Raw genomic sequence first — 13,864 nt, 5'->3', positions numbered from 1 at the left:
AGCTGTACCACAGTGCTGTGTCTGACCAAAGACATTTGCATGTTGGCAATGCAAATTCACGTGATTCCCCAAATTTAGCGAGGGCTGTACAGCACAGTATGATGAAAGCTGAAGTACTTTAAGCCACTGGTACAGTCAGGGAAACAAACATGAATCTTTCTGTTCCAGATTTAGCTCTTTATTGATTTTCCAGCTGCATCCATCAGTCACTGTCCCAGTGCTCAAATTACCCATTAAAGACATCATAGAAATGAGAAGAAAACAAGACAGCCTTGTGGTTTTGATGAAAAACATTAAACATCCCAAACAGCAATTTCTGGAAAGAAAATTTATGCTTCTTAGGGTGGGGACCGGATTACATTTATGCTTGAGCAGCTCAGAGACACTGCGGGCTCCTGGCTGCTTGTGGTTCGGGGCATGGCCACCTCCCTCCCCAGCTCCTGCTACTCCCACTCCCTGCAGCACCGTGACCTACAGGAGGGACTCAGGGTCCTCTATTTTGGCTTGTCAACTGCATTAGATTAAAAAATACATAAAACCAGTTTCATAATCCTCATGACTGCACTGGAACGAACATGACATCCCCTGTCCATTCATGCTGTTGCTTCCCCTTGCCTACAGATAACCCTTCTGTTGGTGACTGCCACCATGGGACATGACCTGCCTGTTCAGGGTGTCACTGGGACCAGAGCTGTCCCCATGCTTCCATCCAGCTCCTCCCCACAGCGGCAGCATGGAGGGACCCCAAGAGCCTGGCTGTTGGAGATGCGTTTGACACCCCATCTACAGGGGAGCATCCTATGTCACGGTTTGACTTTGAACAAAATCTACAACCCCCACCTTGTAGAGAGATTCCCACCCAAAGACCTGCACCACATCCCTCTGATGCAGCAAGGCATCGCCTGGGGTGCAGCACGGGGGTGTCCCAGGCTCCCCTCTCTCACCCAAAGATGTACCTGCAGGGGAGCTGCTGCTCACTGTGCCCAGCGCTGTGCAGCCTTTGCTGACTCAGCAGCACACACCCTGTGTAAACGCCCGCCAGCTGCTGCCCCAGCCACTGTTTGCTCATTCGGCCACTCTGTTTGCCTTTCGGGGGATCACGATGGAAGGAGATGATGGCCTTTCGGCTGCCGGCAAATGGGGCAAGGTAGCCCCAGGCACCTGTCCCAAGGATCCTCCAGCATCTCAGCTCCTCCAGCCCCTGTGCAGGCTGCTCAGTAGCTGCAATTCATCAGCAAGACCCAAATTAAATCCTCCACAGAGCTCTAGGAGCTACAGAAAAATGCACTGGCTGCCGCATAACTTGGCTGCCACGCAGCCAGGAAAATTATTTATTATCATTTCCTTGCAACACAGATATGGAAAAAAAGCACCCGCCCTCCCCAGGTGCAAACAGCAGCAGCTGCAGCTTCCATGTAGGGATCTATGTACATCACAGTGTAAAGTCCATCAGGAAAAAAATTCAATCCAAGTTTTAAAAAAAACTCCCCATGAACAATCTAAAACCAGGAACCAGAAAAAAAAGTGGTTGAGAAAATAGGTTGGGCACCTCCCTCTTACTATAAAATATATATATATTTCTAAGGCGACGTTTCACAAAACCAGAAGCGAGGTTCCTAAAGAGTCTGAGCTTGCAGCCGAGGACACCGCACAGGCACAAATCCCACGTGAGAAGCTAGTGTGGAAATGAAAACCTCCACCCACCCCGCAGCCTCAGGGGTCAGCATAGTCCTTGGTCTCCACCCCGGTCTCATTGAGCACCGTCGTCCTCATGATGGCCTCGGTGACCGCGTAGGGGTCGCAGTTGGCCGCCGGCCGCCGATCCTCAAAGTAGCCGTAGCCATCTTGTCCGACCTGACGTGGGATGCGGATGCTGGCACCTCTGTTGGCCACACCGGCAGAGAACTCGAAGATGTTGGATGTCTCGTGGTGGCCGGTGAGCCGCCGGGAGTTGTCCCTGCCGCCTCGCGGGTCGTAGACGCAGATGTGGTAGTCATGCCGCTTGCTCAGCTTCTCAATGGCAGCTTCAATGTATCTGTGGGAGAGGAGAATGGGGTGGGGTTTGTCAGTAGGTCCATTTGCAGGGGGGGTCCCATGGCCAGGAAGGCTGTCACCCCTTCCTTCTGTCCAGGGATGAGGACAGCCCAAGGGACACTCTCATATGACCAGCTGTTTTTAAAATAAAATGAGCTGGGACAGCCTCAGCCCTGACTGGCACAGGTACAGAGACACATGCACTATGGGGACCTGCCACATGGCCAAGGACACCCCAAAACTCGTGGGTACCTCCCAGGCAACTCCCCCAGCACTCACTTGAGACCCCCTTCCCTCCGCATCTCCTCGGTGCTGTAGTTGGTGTGACACCCGGCGCCGTTCCAGTTGCCAGTCATGGGTTTGGGGTCCAGAGTAGCCACAACCCCAAAGTCCTCGCAGACACGGTGGAGAATGAACCGAGCCATCCAGAGGTGATCGCCCATCTCAATGCCTTCGCACGGTCCCACCTGGAATTCCCACTGGAAGGGGCAAGCAGATGCGCTGGTGAGGGTGGGCAGGTTTGTGCCTCCCCAGCCATCACATCCCTGCCACCACCTCCAGCAAGGGCTGCCAGCCTGGGCGACGGCTGAGCTTTACCCCTTGGGAATCAGCAACAGGGATGGGGAGTATGAAGTTAAGCAACAGGACAGCTTTGGCACACAAAAGAAATGGGAATAAACCGCTCATGACTAAACTGAGCAAATCAGAGGGGTTTTAATCAAAATGGAGGGAAATAAGCACCACGCCTGCCTTCCAGGCTGGGGCTGGGGCTGCTGGCATGCAGGATCCCCAACCCACACTGCAAACAGGGCAGGGGACTAACGAGGAGCCTGTTAGCCTTTCCCGGTGCTGCTCCCTCCCCAGCTGGAGCCAGGGTTGCGCCACCCACGGTGACTAAGCAGAGGGTGACACATTTACGGCTGCTGGCATGGCCTGGCCTGGCCTGGCCGAGCCCAGGATGCAGAAGGCAGCCAAGAAGGACCCTGAAAAAGTCAGGGCAAACAGCAGGGTTGTTAAAAGTCCTGCCTCAGCTACACTGCAGATAAGCCCCCCACTTATCGCTGCCACATCAGCAGCAGGAGAGTCAGCGACTCACAGGCTGCAGGGCCAAATTACCATCGGCCAGTCTGGCCACCCACTAATGCAATCAGGGACTCCCTCCAGCTGACTCCTAAATAAATCCAAGCCTCCCAGCTCCCAGGATAGAGGAGCAGGATGCAGACACCCACTGCTCCACATGCTGCTCCCGCAGCCCATCCTGGCTCATGCTGTCCCCTACATCCCCCCTCTGAGGAAGAAGGGAAGTGCAGGGGAGCACCCAGCTCTGCACAGGCTGCCAGGACTCAGGCTGAGCTCTGCAAGGAGCTCACCTGCAGTTTGGCTCAGCTGCGGTTTCGCTTGCCTGCCCCAAAAAGCAAGGATTTGCACGCCAGGGTGGGTTAGGAGAAAAAAAATCAAACTTGTACATTTTCATCCTAGCAGTGCACCTGCTCCCACCTAGACAAAACTGATGTGGGGAGTGGATTTAGCATCCCAGCAGAGCTGGGAGTTGCTGGGTTATTCCAGCCTCACGATAACTCATATCCATCACTGGAAGCAGGAGCTGCATGGTGCCATCCACACGTACCTGGGAAGGCATCACTTCTGCATTGGTGCCACAGATCTTCACCCCCGCGTAGAGACATGCCTTGTAGTGGGACTCCACAATATCACGCCCGTACACCTTATCTGCTCCAACCCCACAGTAATAGGGGCCTGGAAAGGAAAGAGGAGTCACCACCATGTAAAACTTTTGGGAGCAACAGCAGTGCAGCGAAATCCCACCACTCCCAGGTACCAGCCGTCATCTGCAGTGGATTTGTGGGGAGTAAATGGTGTTGCCCTCCACAATGCATGGAGCCACCGACCCCTTCTCCAGGATCAGCAGCATGAGCAGCTCATCTGTGCAACCTCAGCCTTATCTAGGCAAGTAAACAGGACTTGCAATGCATCAACTGGGAGGTGGCCAGGAGATAACAAAAGCTTGGCTCAGTTTGCCCCCGGCACCTTGCTGACCCTCTGAGCACATCAAGTGTCCAAGATGGTTCTGACAACAGCCGGCATTGTTCATGGCTGGAAAATGCAGCTCCCTGTCGTTGTATATGGCTCTTCCTCATTCAAGTAGGTCAGACAAAGATCTGGGGGAAGATCTTTGCCTGGGGGAAGGGAGATGTTGAAAGCAGCCAGTCCCCACAAAAGACTGATTAAGTCAGGTTGGGAAACCCCTGGCCCTCTCCCAGGAGGCAACTGAGGCGCTGGGGCTTGCTTGCTGCTGCATGAGGGCAAGATGTGCCAGCCCTTTCCCAAACAGCCACAGGGAGGAGGTTTTCCTAGCCGAGATCTCCAGCCCTTGCCAAACAAGTCATGCAGCTGAGTTGTTTGTGCAACTGGGGTCCGGCAGGAGCGGCACTGCTGGCCGGCTCACGTGAGCCACGGGCCACCCGGCACTCTGGGCAAACAGCTCCTGACTTCGTGCTGGCTCTTGCCGGGTGTCAGCCGTGACGGGAAAGCTGTGCCTGAGGTTAGGGACAGGATGCCTGCTGCTGGGCAGTGCTCCCACGCAGGCAGGTGGGAGCCGAGGGGGGCATTTGGGTTGGGGAAGGGAGGGAGGACTTACCCTGCGGGCCGGGGAAGCCGTTGTCAGGCCAGCCGTAGGGGTGGCCATTGATGCCCAGCAGCGTGTACTCCTGCTCCATCCCAAACCAGGGGTGGCTGTCCTTAACCAAGTCCATGACTTTCTTGCACGTGTGTCTCAGGTTGGTCTCTGGGAGCAGAGAGGTCTGGGTTAGACCTACGCCATGGGCAGGCACCCACCACACTGCTCCATCCCACTCAGAGGTTGAGACTCCACCACTGCCAAGTGCTTCCCACAAAAGCCTCAAGGAAACTGGTGAGTGAATCCCCCCTCCCTGCAACACTCCTTGCTCACAGGTTTCCTCCTCACAGAGACAGCCCATCACTACAGCATCAGGCCACAGACCAAGAGGGCTTAATTAGCCTACTCTCCAAAACACTGCCAATGGTCCAGGAACATCCTCCTCTTAGACACTGAGAGACCAGGAGCCATACTGCAGCCCTGTCCTACTGGCCTCAGGTAGATCTGGGAACAGGCACCGTACATCTCCCATCACGACTTCACACCCATCCTCTTTCTACCAGCTTAATTATCCTTATCTTTCTCCAACTCTATGGTTTTGGTTAGCACCCAGGCTGGCTGGCCCTGCCTTGGTCCTTCGTGGTGCTCAGGGCAACCAGGGCTTTGCCAGGGAGACACAGATACCAGATACCAGAGAACCATCCTGACATGGGACAACATGCCAGGCAAGGGGAACGAGAGCTTGGATTGAAACAGCAGGGGAAAAGAAGGCTGAAAAACTGTTGCTGCAGAGACAGGCAGTCTCCAGGCTGCAATTCTGCCTTTAAATAACAATAACATACCCCAGAGCAGCTACGATATACGCCCAGAGCATGGGGCTGGAGAAGAGTGGTGACATCTCCCTAGCACTGATGGGAGAAGGGGGGAAGGCAATTCCCCCCCAGAGCCCAAACAGCACCTTAACACCCACAGAGACCCACTGTGGGAAGAGCTGGAGGGTGCACCCCCCTCATCTGCAGGGCTCAGGGCTGAGCTCTCTGCCCCGGCTCCAGCCCCAGGAGCTCTCTTGCCAAATTGCTCTGACAGAGGAGCTGCCGGGCAGCAATCTCAACCCAGATGCTTCCCCCGTGGCCAAAAGGCATGACCCCATTTGAAAAGGAGCCAGCCCTGTCTTTCACCATAGCTGCCCACAGCCTCTCCATTCCCAGGCAGATGTGTGCATCATCCCGCAGATAATCTCCCTTCCCCCACACACCCAGTGGGGACACTGGCCCCGCTTTACTGGTAAATAACCGGCTATTTGCCGGCAAATAACCCCTCTGGGAGCCCCTCGGCATGTCCCTGCAAACCGGCTTCCCTTCCTCCAACTCAGGCTTTATCAGACAGACAGAACATTACCGGGACTGCAGGCTTCTGCCTGTGTGATAAGACCAAGAGGCAGCACGCTCTGGGGATGCTTGGAAAAGGTCACTCCGAGCCACCCCACGCCACCCCAGCACCTTCTCCCTCCTTTTCTGCAGCTGCCCGTTAACAACGAGAATGGCCACGAACCCAGCACATTAAAACCCCTGCAGCTTCCAGCCCCCCACCCCCTAATCCCCCCGGGGGCTGGGTGCACTGGGGCTTAAAAGCCCGGTGACGCCTTGGGCATGCTGGAGCTGGTGAGCGCCCCGAGCTCCACATCTCACTGCTCTTCTCACCCTGCGCTGCTAAAACAGGTTCCAGCAAACAACCGCCGCCACCAGAGCTTGAATTTCAGAGCCTCAGGCCAAGTGCTCAGTGCTGAGAGCTGCTCCCCCATGCCAGCGGTCCAGAACGAGCAGCCCCCTGGAGAGATGCCACCCTAAATAATAAGTGGGTGACCCTTGGGAGCTGGGGGTGCTCGCTGGAGGTGCTCACCTGCAGGTTTCCTATTGTACTTCAGCACCTCACAGAGCACCAGCTTGTTGGGGTCCAGGCAAAAAGGGTCCCTGAACATGCGGACAGGCACCAGGAACATGTCGCTGTTGGAGCCCTCTGCCTGCGCCGTGCTGGAGCCATCGAAATTCCACTCCGGGACATCTGTGATACAGGAGGGGGACAGAGGTGGGAGCAACTTTGGGAAAAGGTATCTCACATATGGATTGTGCCAAGTGCTGGAGGCTTAGACCCGGGATGGAGAGCCCAGAGGGCACAGAGTGCCGTGGGATGACAGCCTCAAAGGATTTCTTGCACAACCCTGGAGCCCCGCAGTGCTCACCAAGCATCAGTGTGTTCACCCCCCCAGTACCACTGGGGCAGGATCAGCCCTGCCACTTCACCTCCCTCCAGCAAACCCCATCCGGATGCCGACATGCCTCCATGCCTGTTTGCCCGGTGGAAAGGGGTGAGGATCTCATCCTCCCCTTCCACCCAGCACTAATGACAGAGATTGCAGGTTAAGCAAACCGCAGAGACACAGGCCGGATATTTACCCTGTTGCTTGGTATCACCCCACGAGATAACTGCAGCGGGTATCACCAGCACCACGCAACCAGCAAGAGCAAGTGCCAACTTCCACTGTCCAAAGCACCCCACAGCTCTTCCCTGGTGATGCTCAGGGCCCTCCACCACCCACCCCCCTCACCCAGGGGGATAAGCAGCAGTGTTACCTTCAATGTTCTTGGGTTCCTTATCAAGGGTCCTGCTTTTGCAGCGCACACCCTCGCCGCTGCCATCGATCCAGACGTAGGTGACCTGCACCAACCCATCCTGGGGCAGCCTCATGTACTGCTCCCGCACCAGTTTGTTCAGCCTGGAGCTGTGCGACACCGACATGGTGATGGCCCTGCGAGAGCGTGCCAGGTGAGTGTGGCATCAGCCCCAGCCCATATTCCCCCTTCCCATTTATTTTAAAAAGCAACATCATCCCCCCACCCTTCCAAAATAAGTCACCCTCTAACCTCCCCCCCGGTTGTCCCCTTCCCAAGCCGAGTGTCCCCTCGCGGGGCTCGAACCCGCGATCCCGTCGCTCACCGGCCCCAGCGCTGCCCGCGCCCGCGCCCGCCGGGCTTTATAGGCGGCCGCCGGCGCGGGGAGGCTCCGCCCCGAGGCGGGCACGATCCCGCCCCACCCCCCGGTACCGAGTGAAAGCGCTCAGCACGATTTTTCTTTCTTACTTATTAAAATATTACTTACTAAAAACAACAACTTTCATATTGTTAAAATATCACTTTGTGAATAAATAACAAGTTACAGGCTGATTAACTAGTTATTTATTAAAAAAGAACAAGCATTACTCATTGAAAATATTATTTACCCCCTGGCTGCATGTGCCCTCCCCCCGGCTCTGTTTTAGTAGGGATGCCCGGAGCGGGTGCTGTGCCCCCCAGCCCTGCCGGGGTGCAGAGCCCAGGGGTGCGCTCCCCCCGGGCACCCCCAGCCTGGCTGGGACAATGCCATGCCTGGGGACAGAGCAGGGTGTGCCTGGCTGGCCCTGGGGACAGGGGCAACCAGATCTGGCGATGGGGGCAACCAGGTGCCTGGCAGCCCAACCACCACCCCTGTGCCCCCCATCCTGCCCTGGGCACCCCACAGAGGCAGGGCTGCCTTTGCTTTCCAGGGAAAACACCGAAATCACCCGCTCCAGCCCCTTGCATCTATAAATCCTTGAGCTCAAGTACAATTTCCTTTACACTTTTAAACACCAGAGTGTAGCTAAGCACCTTCAAAACCCCAAACTACCCACACACAGCCATGGCTCTGATCTGGTTTATGGGCACCTAAAAAAAAAATCTAAGCCAACAGGTGTGAATTTCAGTCGGTTATTTCCATATAGCAGCAATTTCCAGCTACTGAGCTGAACCCAAATCTCAATTAGATTCATTAAAAGGGCTGCTGCCTTTTCTGTTTATGGAAAATAATACTGCGTTACAGAGTTCACATTTGTTAGAGCAGACAGATCCAAAACGTGCCAGCGCAAACAGCCGGCGCCTCTCCAGTGTTATCTCAAATATTCCGGTATATTTTTTTTTCTGGGAGGAGGGTAGGATTTCAAACAAACCCCCAGCAAACCCAGCCAGGTGAGCTCACCGTGACTCTCCAACCTCTGTTTTTAAGCAGTTTTTCAATGTTAGAAGAGGAGAAAAGGCTTTAAAGCATGATGGGGCTCCAAGGCAGTTTGGGGTTTTGCTAATTCCCCCAGTCTTTAAGGCAGACAAATGCTTGCGGCTGCATGACTCACCCCCAGGAATGTTTTTTCTGTTAAACAGTAAAACATTTGCGCCAAAGCAGCTAAAAAAAATCCCTTAACAGTTGTTGCCCTCACCGAGGACACCTCCTCGCTGGCACAGACCCACAAACTGCCCCCCATCACATCTCCTCACCAGGCACCGACTCCGGACCCTCAGCTCTGTCGTTCTTCTGAAGGTGTTTTGGTCTGGCAGGCAGATAAAGAGCCGAGAAGGAATCTGAAAGCATCTGCGATTGCACGAGAACCAGGAAATGAGATTGGCAGAGAGGGAAGCAAAACTTAATTACCAATTTTGGTCCCAGATGGTGACATCAGTGGCTGCAGGCAGCCCAGACGTCACCCACCCCACTGCCCATGGGCACTGCCTCCAGCAGAGCTTGTGCAAAGGAGGTTGGCACCCAGGGATGTGCCTGAGGTTCTGCGGAGCAGCAGCAGTGGCAGAGCCACGTGAGCCTCCTCTGTGTCACTCATGTCCTTGATGCTGCCCAGGTGACGTGCAGGGTCTCCTGAAGCTGAAACTGGGGCGCATCTCAAAAGCGGCCACCTCCCTTTCTGGGGTATTTTAGGGCCACTTCCACAAATGTTGTTGCAAAGCTCAGCATTTCCTCATTCCTGTTTGGAAATCATCCTAAGCAGGGCGGCAGTGCAGGAGGAAACGTACCCCTGGGTGTGCAACCCAGCAGCAGCATTTCCTGGAGGCATTGCAACATGCAGCCAAGCCAGCACGAGTGAGAGAGGCGTCAGTGGCTTGGCCGGGTCCCTCAGCCCTGTGAACCCATCTCCATCCTGCTTGGGGAGCTGGAGCCCATGGGACCAGCCTCAGGGCTGGCAAAGCAGGAGCTGATGCTGAGCTTTCACGAAAAGCAAGGAGGATGGAGATGGACCTGCATCCCTTGGGAAGTATCCCCAGCCCAGGGAGAGGTGAGCCACCTTTCCAGAGCCCGATGCGTTGCATCCTTCATGGCAGACTGCAGGACCAGCAACCAGTGTGTTCACGTGAGATGCCATGGTTCAGCCAAGACCCCACACCTCCCCGAGTCAGCTGTGTGTGGGAGAACCTTGTTTTATCCCCAAAGAAAGCCCCAGCTTCCCTCTTGGATATGCCATGCCCAGCTGCTTGGAAACACCCCAAAGCATGAGTGGACTCCAAACCATGGAGGAACAAAGCAAAGTTCAGGCTGTGCTAATGCTCACTAGTAATCTGGACTGGGGAGCAGAGCTCCTCTTTGAACAGCTGGAACCACTGAGCACCAAAATACCCAAATGGGGAAGACAGAATAAACACCGATAATCCCTCACCTGGTCAAAGCCCACCCAGCCCCAGGAGGGCAAACACCATGTGTTTATGGCTGTTTGGGGGCAGTAGGGATGACACCAACCTGAAGGCGCATGGCCACGGTCCCACCTCTGCCCAAACACTGCAACAGAAGCAGCTCAATTGATGCCGAATTATTTCATGTCAAAAGGGATTTTAGGAAGCAGAAAAAAGTATTTCTGCCATACGGTGTAGGGCACCTGATTATTCAGTTTTTCTTGGGATCAAGTCTTACCTCACCACAGTCTAATTTCAGCCATTTCTACGGCATCAACTCTACATTACTCTAATAATGCCAAACGCAATTCACACCTGGATCCTTACCTCTCCTGAACAATATTTTATGCCCCAAGCAAACCCACACTCTTTGCAATCAGTGGGTTCCTGCCTGCTCCCCTCTGCACCAGGTACAGTAAATATTAACCACCACGAGGCACCCGACTCAGGGAATCAGTGACTGGCCCAAGGTCAGGTGGCCGGAGGGGCTGGAGGCAGGAAGGGAGCAGGGTTGACCTTGTGGAAGTAAAAGGTCACAGATCAAATCTCCAAGGGACTTTGCTGAAGACCATTCAGAGCTGTGGCATGGCACAGAAGCGTTTCTTGAGACAAAGGACAGCAGGAAGAGAAGCTGATTCCACCTTGTTGCTACAGACGAACCATCGCCTCTGCCGCTGTGGTTGAGATGCCATCCCGGTACCCACAGGGATAGCCTGGCATCTGCAGGCGATGTTGTGGGACACGGTGGGGCTGTTCTCTTTCCCAACACCTTTTTTTGGGTGATGGCCATCGAGCTGCAGCCAGCGAAGCCCGGAGAGGTCTCCTGCGGAACGCTGGCCGAGGCCTAAATATTTTCTGTTTTTATCTCTCTGACTTTGAGACTTTATCAGCCCAAGTGTTTTTCAGCCTTGCCAAAATACACCGAAGATATTATTTAAGCCTTTGCTTTAACAGTAGCAATAAAAGCCTTAGCAAGTTTTCCAAGTTGAAAAACGTCAGTAACACAATATGCTTTACCAAGAAGGAGTTAAACATGGACTGACTTACCTCCTGGCATGACTTTTAACCCCTTCACCACAGCTACAAGCTGGTGCTACAGCAGGGCAGGGGATTGGGGCTGGGGACCCTGCAGCCTTGGCTGTCAGACCCCTCCCCATGGCTGCCCAGAAGGGATCGTCCCTGGGCACAGCTGAAAGCAGAGTACTGGGATGGAGAGTTTGGGTTTTACTCTAAATTATCCTCCAGGATTCAAGCTGCTGCTCAGAACTGAGGGGGTTTCACCCAGGTTGTTAAACCCCAAAAGCATCTCCCAGAGCCCCAGGGGAAAGCATGTTCTCTTCTCAGGTTTGGGACCAAACAATCTGTGGGTTTTTTTCTTCTACCCAAACTGTTTGATGGGGAGATTAGAGGGAAGGCAAAGAGCAGGGTCAGCGCGGGGGAGCCCAGCACAAACACCATAAAGGGATTAGAGAGGCTGTGGGGGGAGAGTGGGTGGGAATTTTCCTGTGTGCACTGCTGGGGAAGAGGCATTTTCTCTAGCCAAGAAAATGCGAGGGGGATGCTGTGAAGAAAGGCCAGCGGGAGGGTGTCCATGGCCCAGCCAGTCTGCAGGGATGCTGCTGGGATGCAGCAGGAGGTGGCCAAGGTGGGTCAGATCACTGCTGAACGGTTTGGCAGGGACCACCCAGCACCCTGTTTGGGGAGGCTGTGCTGACATTTCCCTGTCCCCACACTCACTTCTACATTTTTCCTACAGAACAGCTGAACTGACAGTTTCCCTTTACAGTTAAAACACATTTAAGCAACAACAAATCTCCTTATGTCTACATGTTTGCACCCAAACCACTTTCTCTTCATTCAAGCAGTACTGCTATACCTTCTTCTGTACATACGCACACACATATAGATATGTATACACATAAAGAATTATGTCTGTCATCAAGCAACGTGCCTGGGAACACACAATCCCAACTCAAACAGTACTTTGGCAGCCACCAAAGTGCACAGCACCAACCTGCATCCCTCCTGTAAAGCTGGGATCCTCCCACTCAGACTTATCCCACCCATTTCCCCCCACGCACACTGGCAAAGCCAGCGGCAGGAGACCCCAGCCACACACCACTCACTCCTACCCCAAGGGAAGCCCAGGAGGCCCCAACCATTATTTTCTTCCGTTATCCCCTTGGGACAGCTTCAATCCACTGGTGGCTCCAGATCCACCACAGCCAGCCCCATCCAGGCAGGGGAAGCCCACGACAGGGAGTCTCCCTGGGCTTGGTGGGGGCTTCAAACCCTGCTCTGAGCCAGGTGAGGAGGAATTTCAAGCAGGTCCCTGCTGTTCATGCACACACAAGGGGGTATTTGGCCTGGGGTAGTGTAGCTGCCTCTCCACCTTCATAGCGCATGATCAGGCACTCATCCTGGAGCAGCTCAATGTCAATGTGGCAAAGCTTTGTCCCTTCTTCCGCGTGCCACCCGGGCTGGTTTTGGCAGCTCCTTGCTGGGCTGGTTTGGTTTGGAAGGATGCCCTCCCATGCTCACAGCGCCCCTGGGGCAGCTGCTGTGGAAGAGAGGTCTCCTCTTGGCAACGGGGAGGTAACACCTTGCAACATCTACAGACTTTGAGGGATGAGGAACTTGCTCAAGGTCACAGAGAAACCCCATTGCGAGGCCAGCGATCCCCATCCAGCCTCGCGGGTCTGGTGTGAGCTGCCAGTAACAGCCCAAGCTCCTCGCAGCACAGACGGTGCATTAGGCTCTGTTTGCAGGAAGCTATTACAAATTATTTTGGAGGTTCTGTTCAGCTTCAGGGACGTGTGTGCATTTGTAGGGCAATGTTGCTCTCAGCAAGCAGCAGACAGGGCTCACAGAGCAGGGGCACAGGGCGTGGGCTGCCCTGAGCATCCTCACGCCACCCCTGAGCATGCCCACCCCTCCAGCCCACAGACAGAACAAACCCCAGGTATAAACCCCAAGCAGTTTCCTCCTGCAAAGTTTTTGTTTGAATTTATGTTTTAATCATCTGGTAGTCACTTCAGGCTATAGGAAAGAAACCGGGGGGGAAAAAAAGGGGGCATACGGCACATGCACAACCTTGGGAAGCCAAAGTGGAAGGGGGCGATCTCCAGCCGAGGAGCTACGATTTGCAGATTGATGGTGTAGGAAAAGCAGCAGAGGGTGGCTCAGCATGAGTAGGAGCACAAAACCCGTTAGATAGGTGAACAGCCGGGCTAAATTTCACCCAAGCCTTCCCCTGGGTCACCCACAGCCCAGAGCCGGGGAGGAAAGCTGCCGGGAGCAGCCACAGAGCAGGGCTGCCCCAGCTCGCCGGGGAACAGGCGGTGGGGCTGGGGTGCCTGCAGGTATCTTGGCCACCCAGAAGGACCAGTTTCTCCATGATCTTTGCTGAGATGGACCCACCAAGCTGTGACTTATGGGGAAGAGTTCCTTCTCATTTCTTTAGAGAAAGAAATCACGAGTTGGAGCTCCCCACATGACAGCTGGGAGCCCTGTCCCGTGGGAGTCTTGCCCAGCTCCTGTTTTTTTCTGCAGCTCTTTGCTTTGGGGACAGGACTAATGGTCCCATTGCCACCCTCTGAAACCCCTCCAGAGGCTCCAGCCAGCCTCCCAGGATGCAAAGCCAGGGGATTTTTTTGACCGATAGCATTTATTT

General features: G+C 54.6%; 1 protein-coding gene across 2 annotated transcripts; it reads right to left on the bottom strand.

The window, feature by feature from the left end:
• Positions 1-1,292: 1,292 nt before the first annotated feature.
• LOC130155317 (glutamine synthetase) lies at positions 1,293-9,191 on the bottom strand. 2 transcript variants are annotated; one of them, XM_056352451.1, is made up of 7 exons: positions 9,167-9,191; positions 7,300-7,475; positions 6,569-6,730; positions 4,691-4,837; positions 3,662-3,789; positions 2,314-2,513; positions 1,293-2,035 (listed from the first exon to the last, which is right to left on the bottom strand). In XM_056352451.1, the coding sequence occupies exons 2-7, from the start codon at positions 7,463-7,465 to the stop codon at positions 1,714-1,716; spliced, it is 1,125 nt and encodes a 374-aa protein (XP_056208426.1). In that variant the 5' UTR covers positions 7,466-7,475; positions 9,167-9,191; the 3' UTR covers positions 1,293-1,713. The 2 variants fall into 2 exon arrangements, with proteins under 2 accessions (XP_056208426.1, XP_056208425.1); XM_056352450.1 differs by lacking the exon at positions 9,167-9,191 and adding an exon at positions 9,013-9,160.
• Between the last annotated feature and the right edge of the window lie 4,673 nt (positions 9,192-13,864).

Source organism: Falco biarmicus, chromosome 9, assembly GCF_023638135.1.
Source record: "Falco biarmicus isolate bFalBia1 chromosome 9, bFalBia1.pri, whole genome shotgun sequence".
Taxonomy (NCBI): Eukaryota; Metazoa; Chordata; class Aves; order Falconiformes; family Falconidae; genus Falco; species Falco biarmicus.
This window is presented reverse-complemented; position numbering and strand designations above follow the sequence as displayed.

What these genes read in the sequence shown, in the direction of transcription:
- LOC130155317 (XM_056352451.1), bottom strand. Translation starts at nt 7,465, where the DNA reads ATGTCGGTGTCGCACAGCTCCAGGCTGAACAAACTGGTGCGGGAGCAG. An exon ending in CAGAAGTGATGCCTTCCCAG is followed by an intron (nt 2,514 to 3,661) that starts GTACGTGTGGAT and finishes TGCCCCTTCCAG; the next exon opens with TGGGAATTCCAGGTGGGACC. An exon ending in CGGAGGGAAGGGGGTCTCAA is followed by an intron (nt 2,036 to 2,313) that starts GTGAGTGCTGGG and finishes CCTCTCCCACAG; the next exon opens with ATACATTGAAGCTGCCATTG.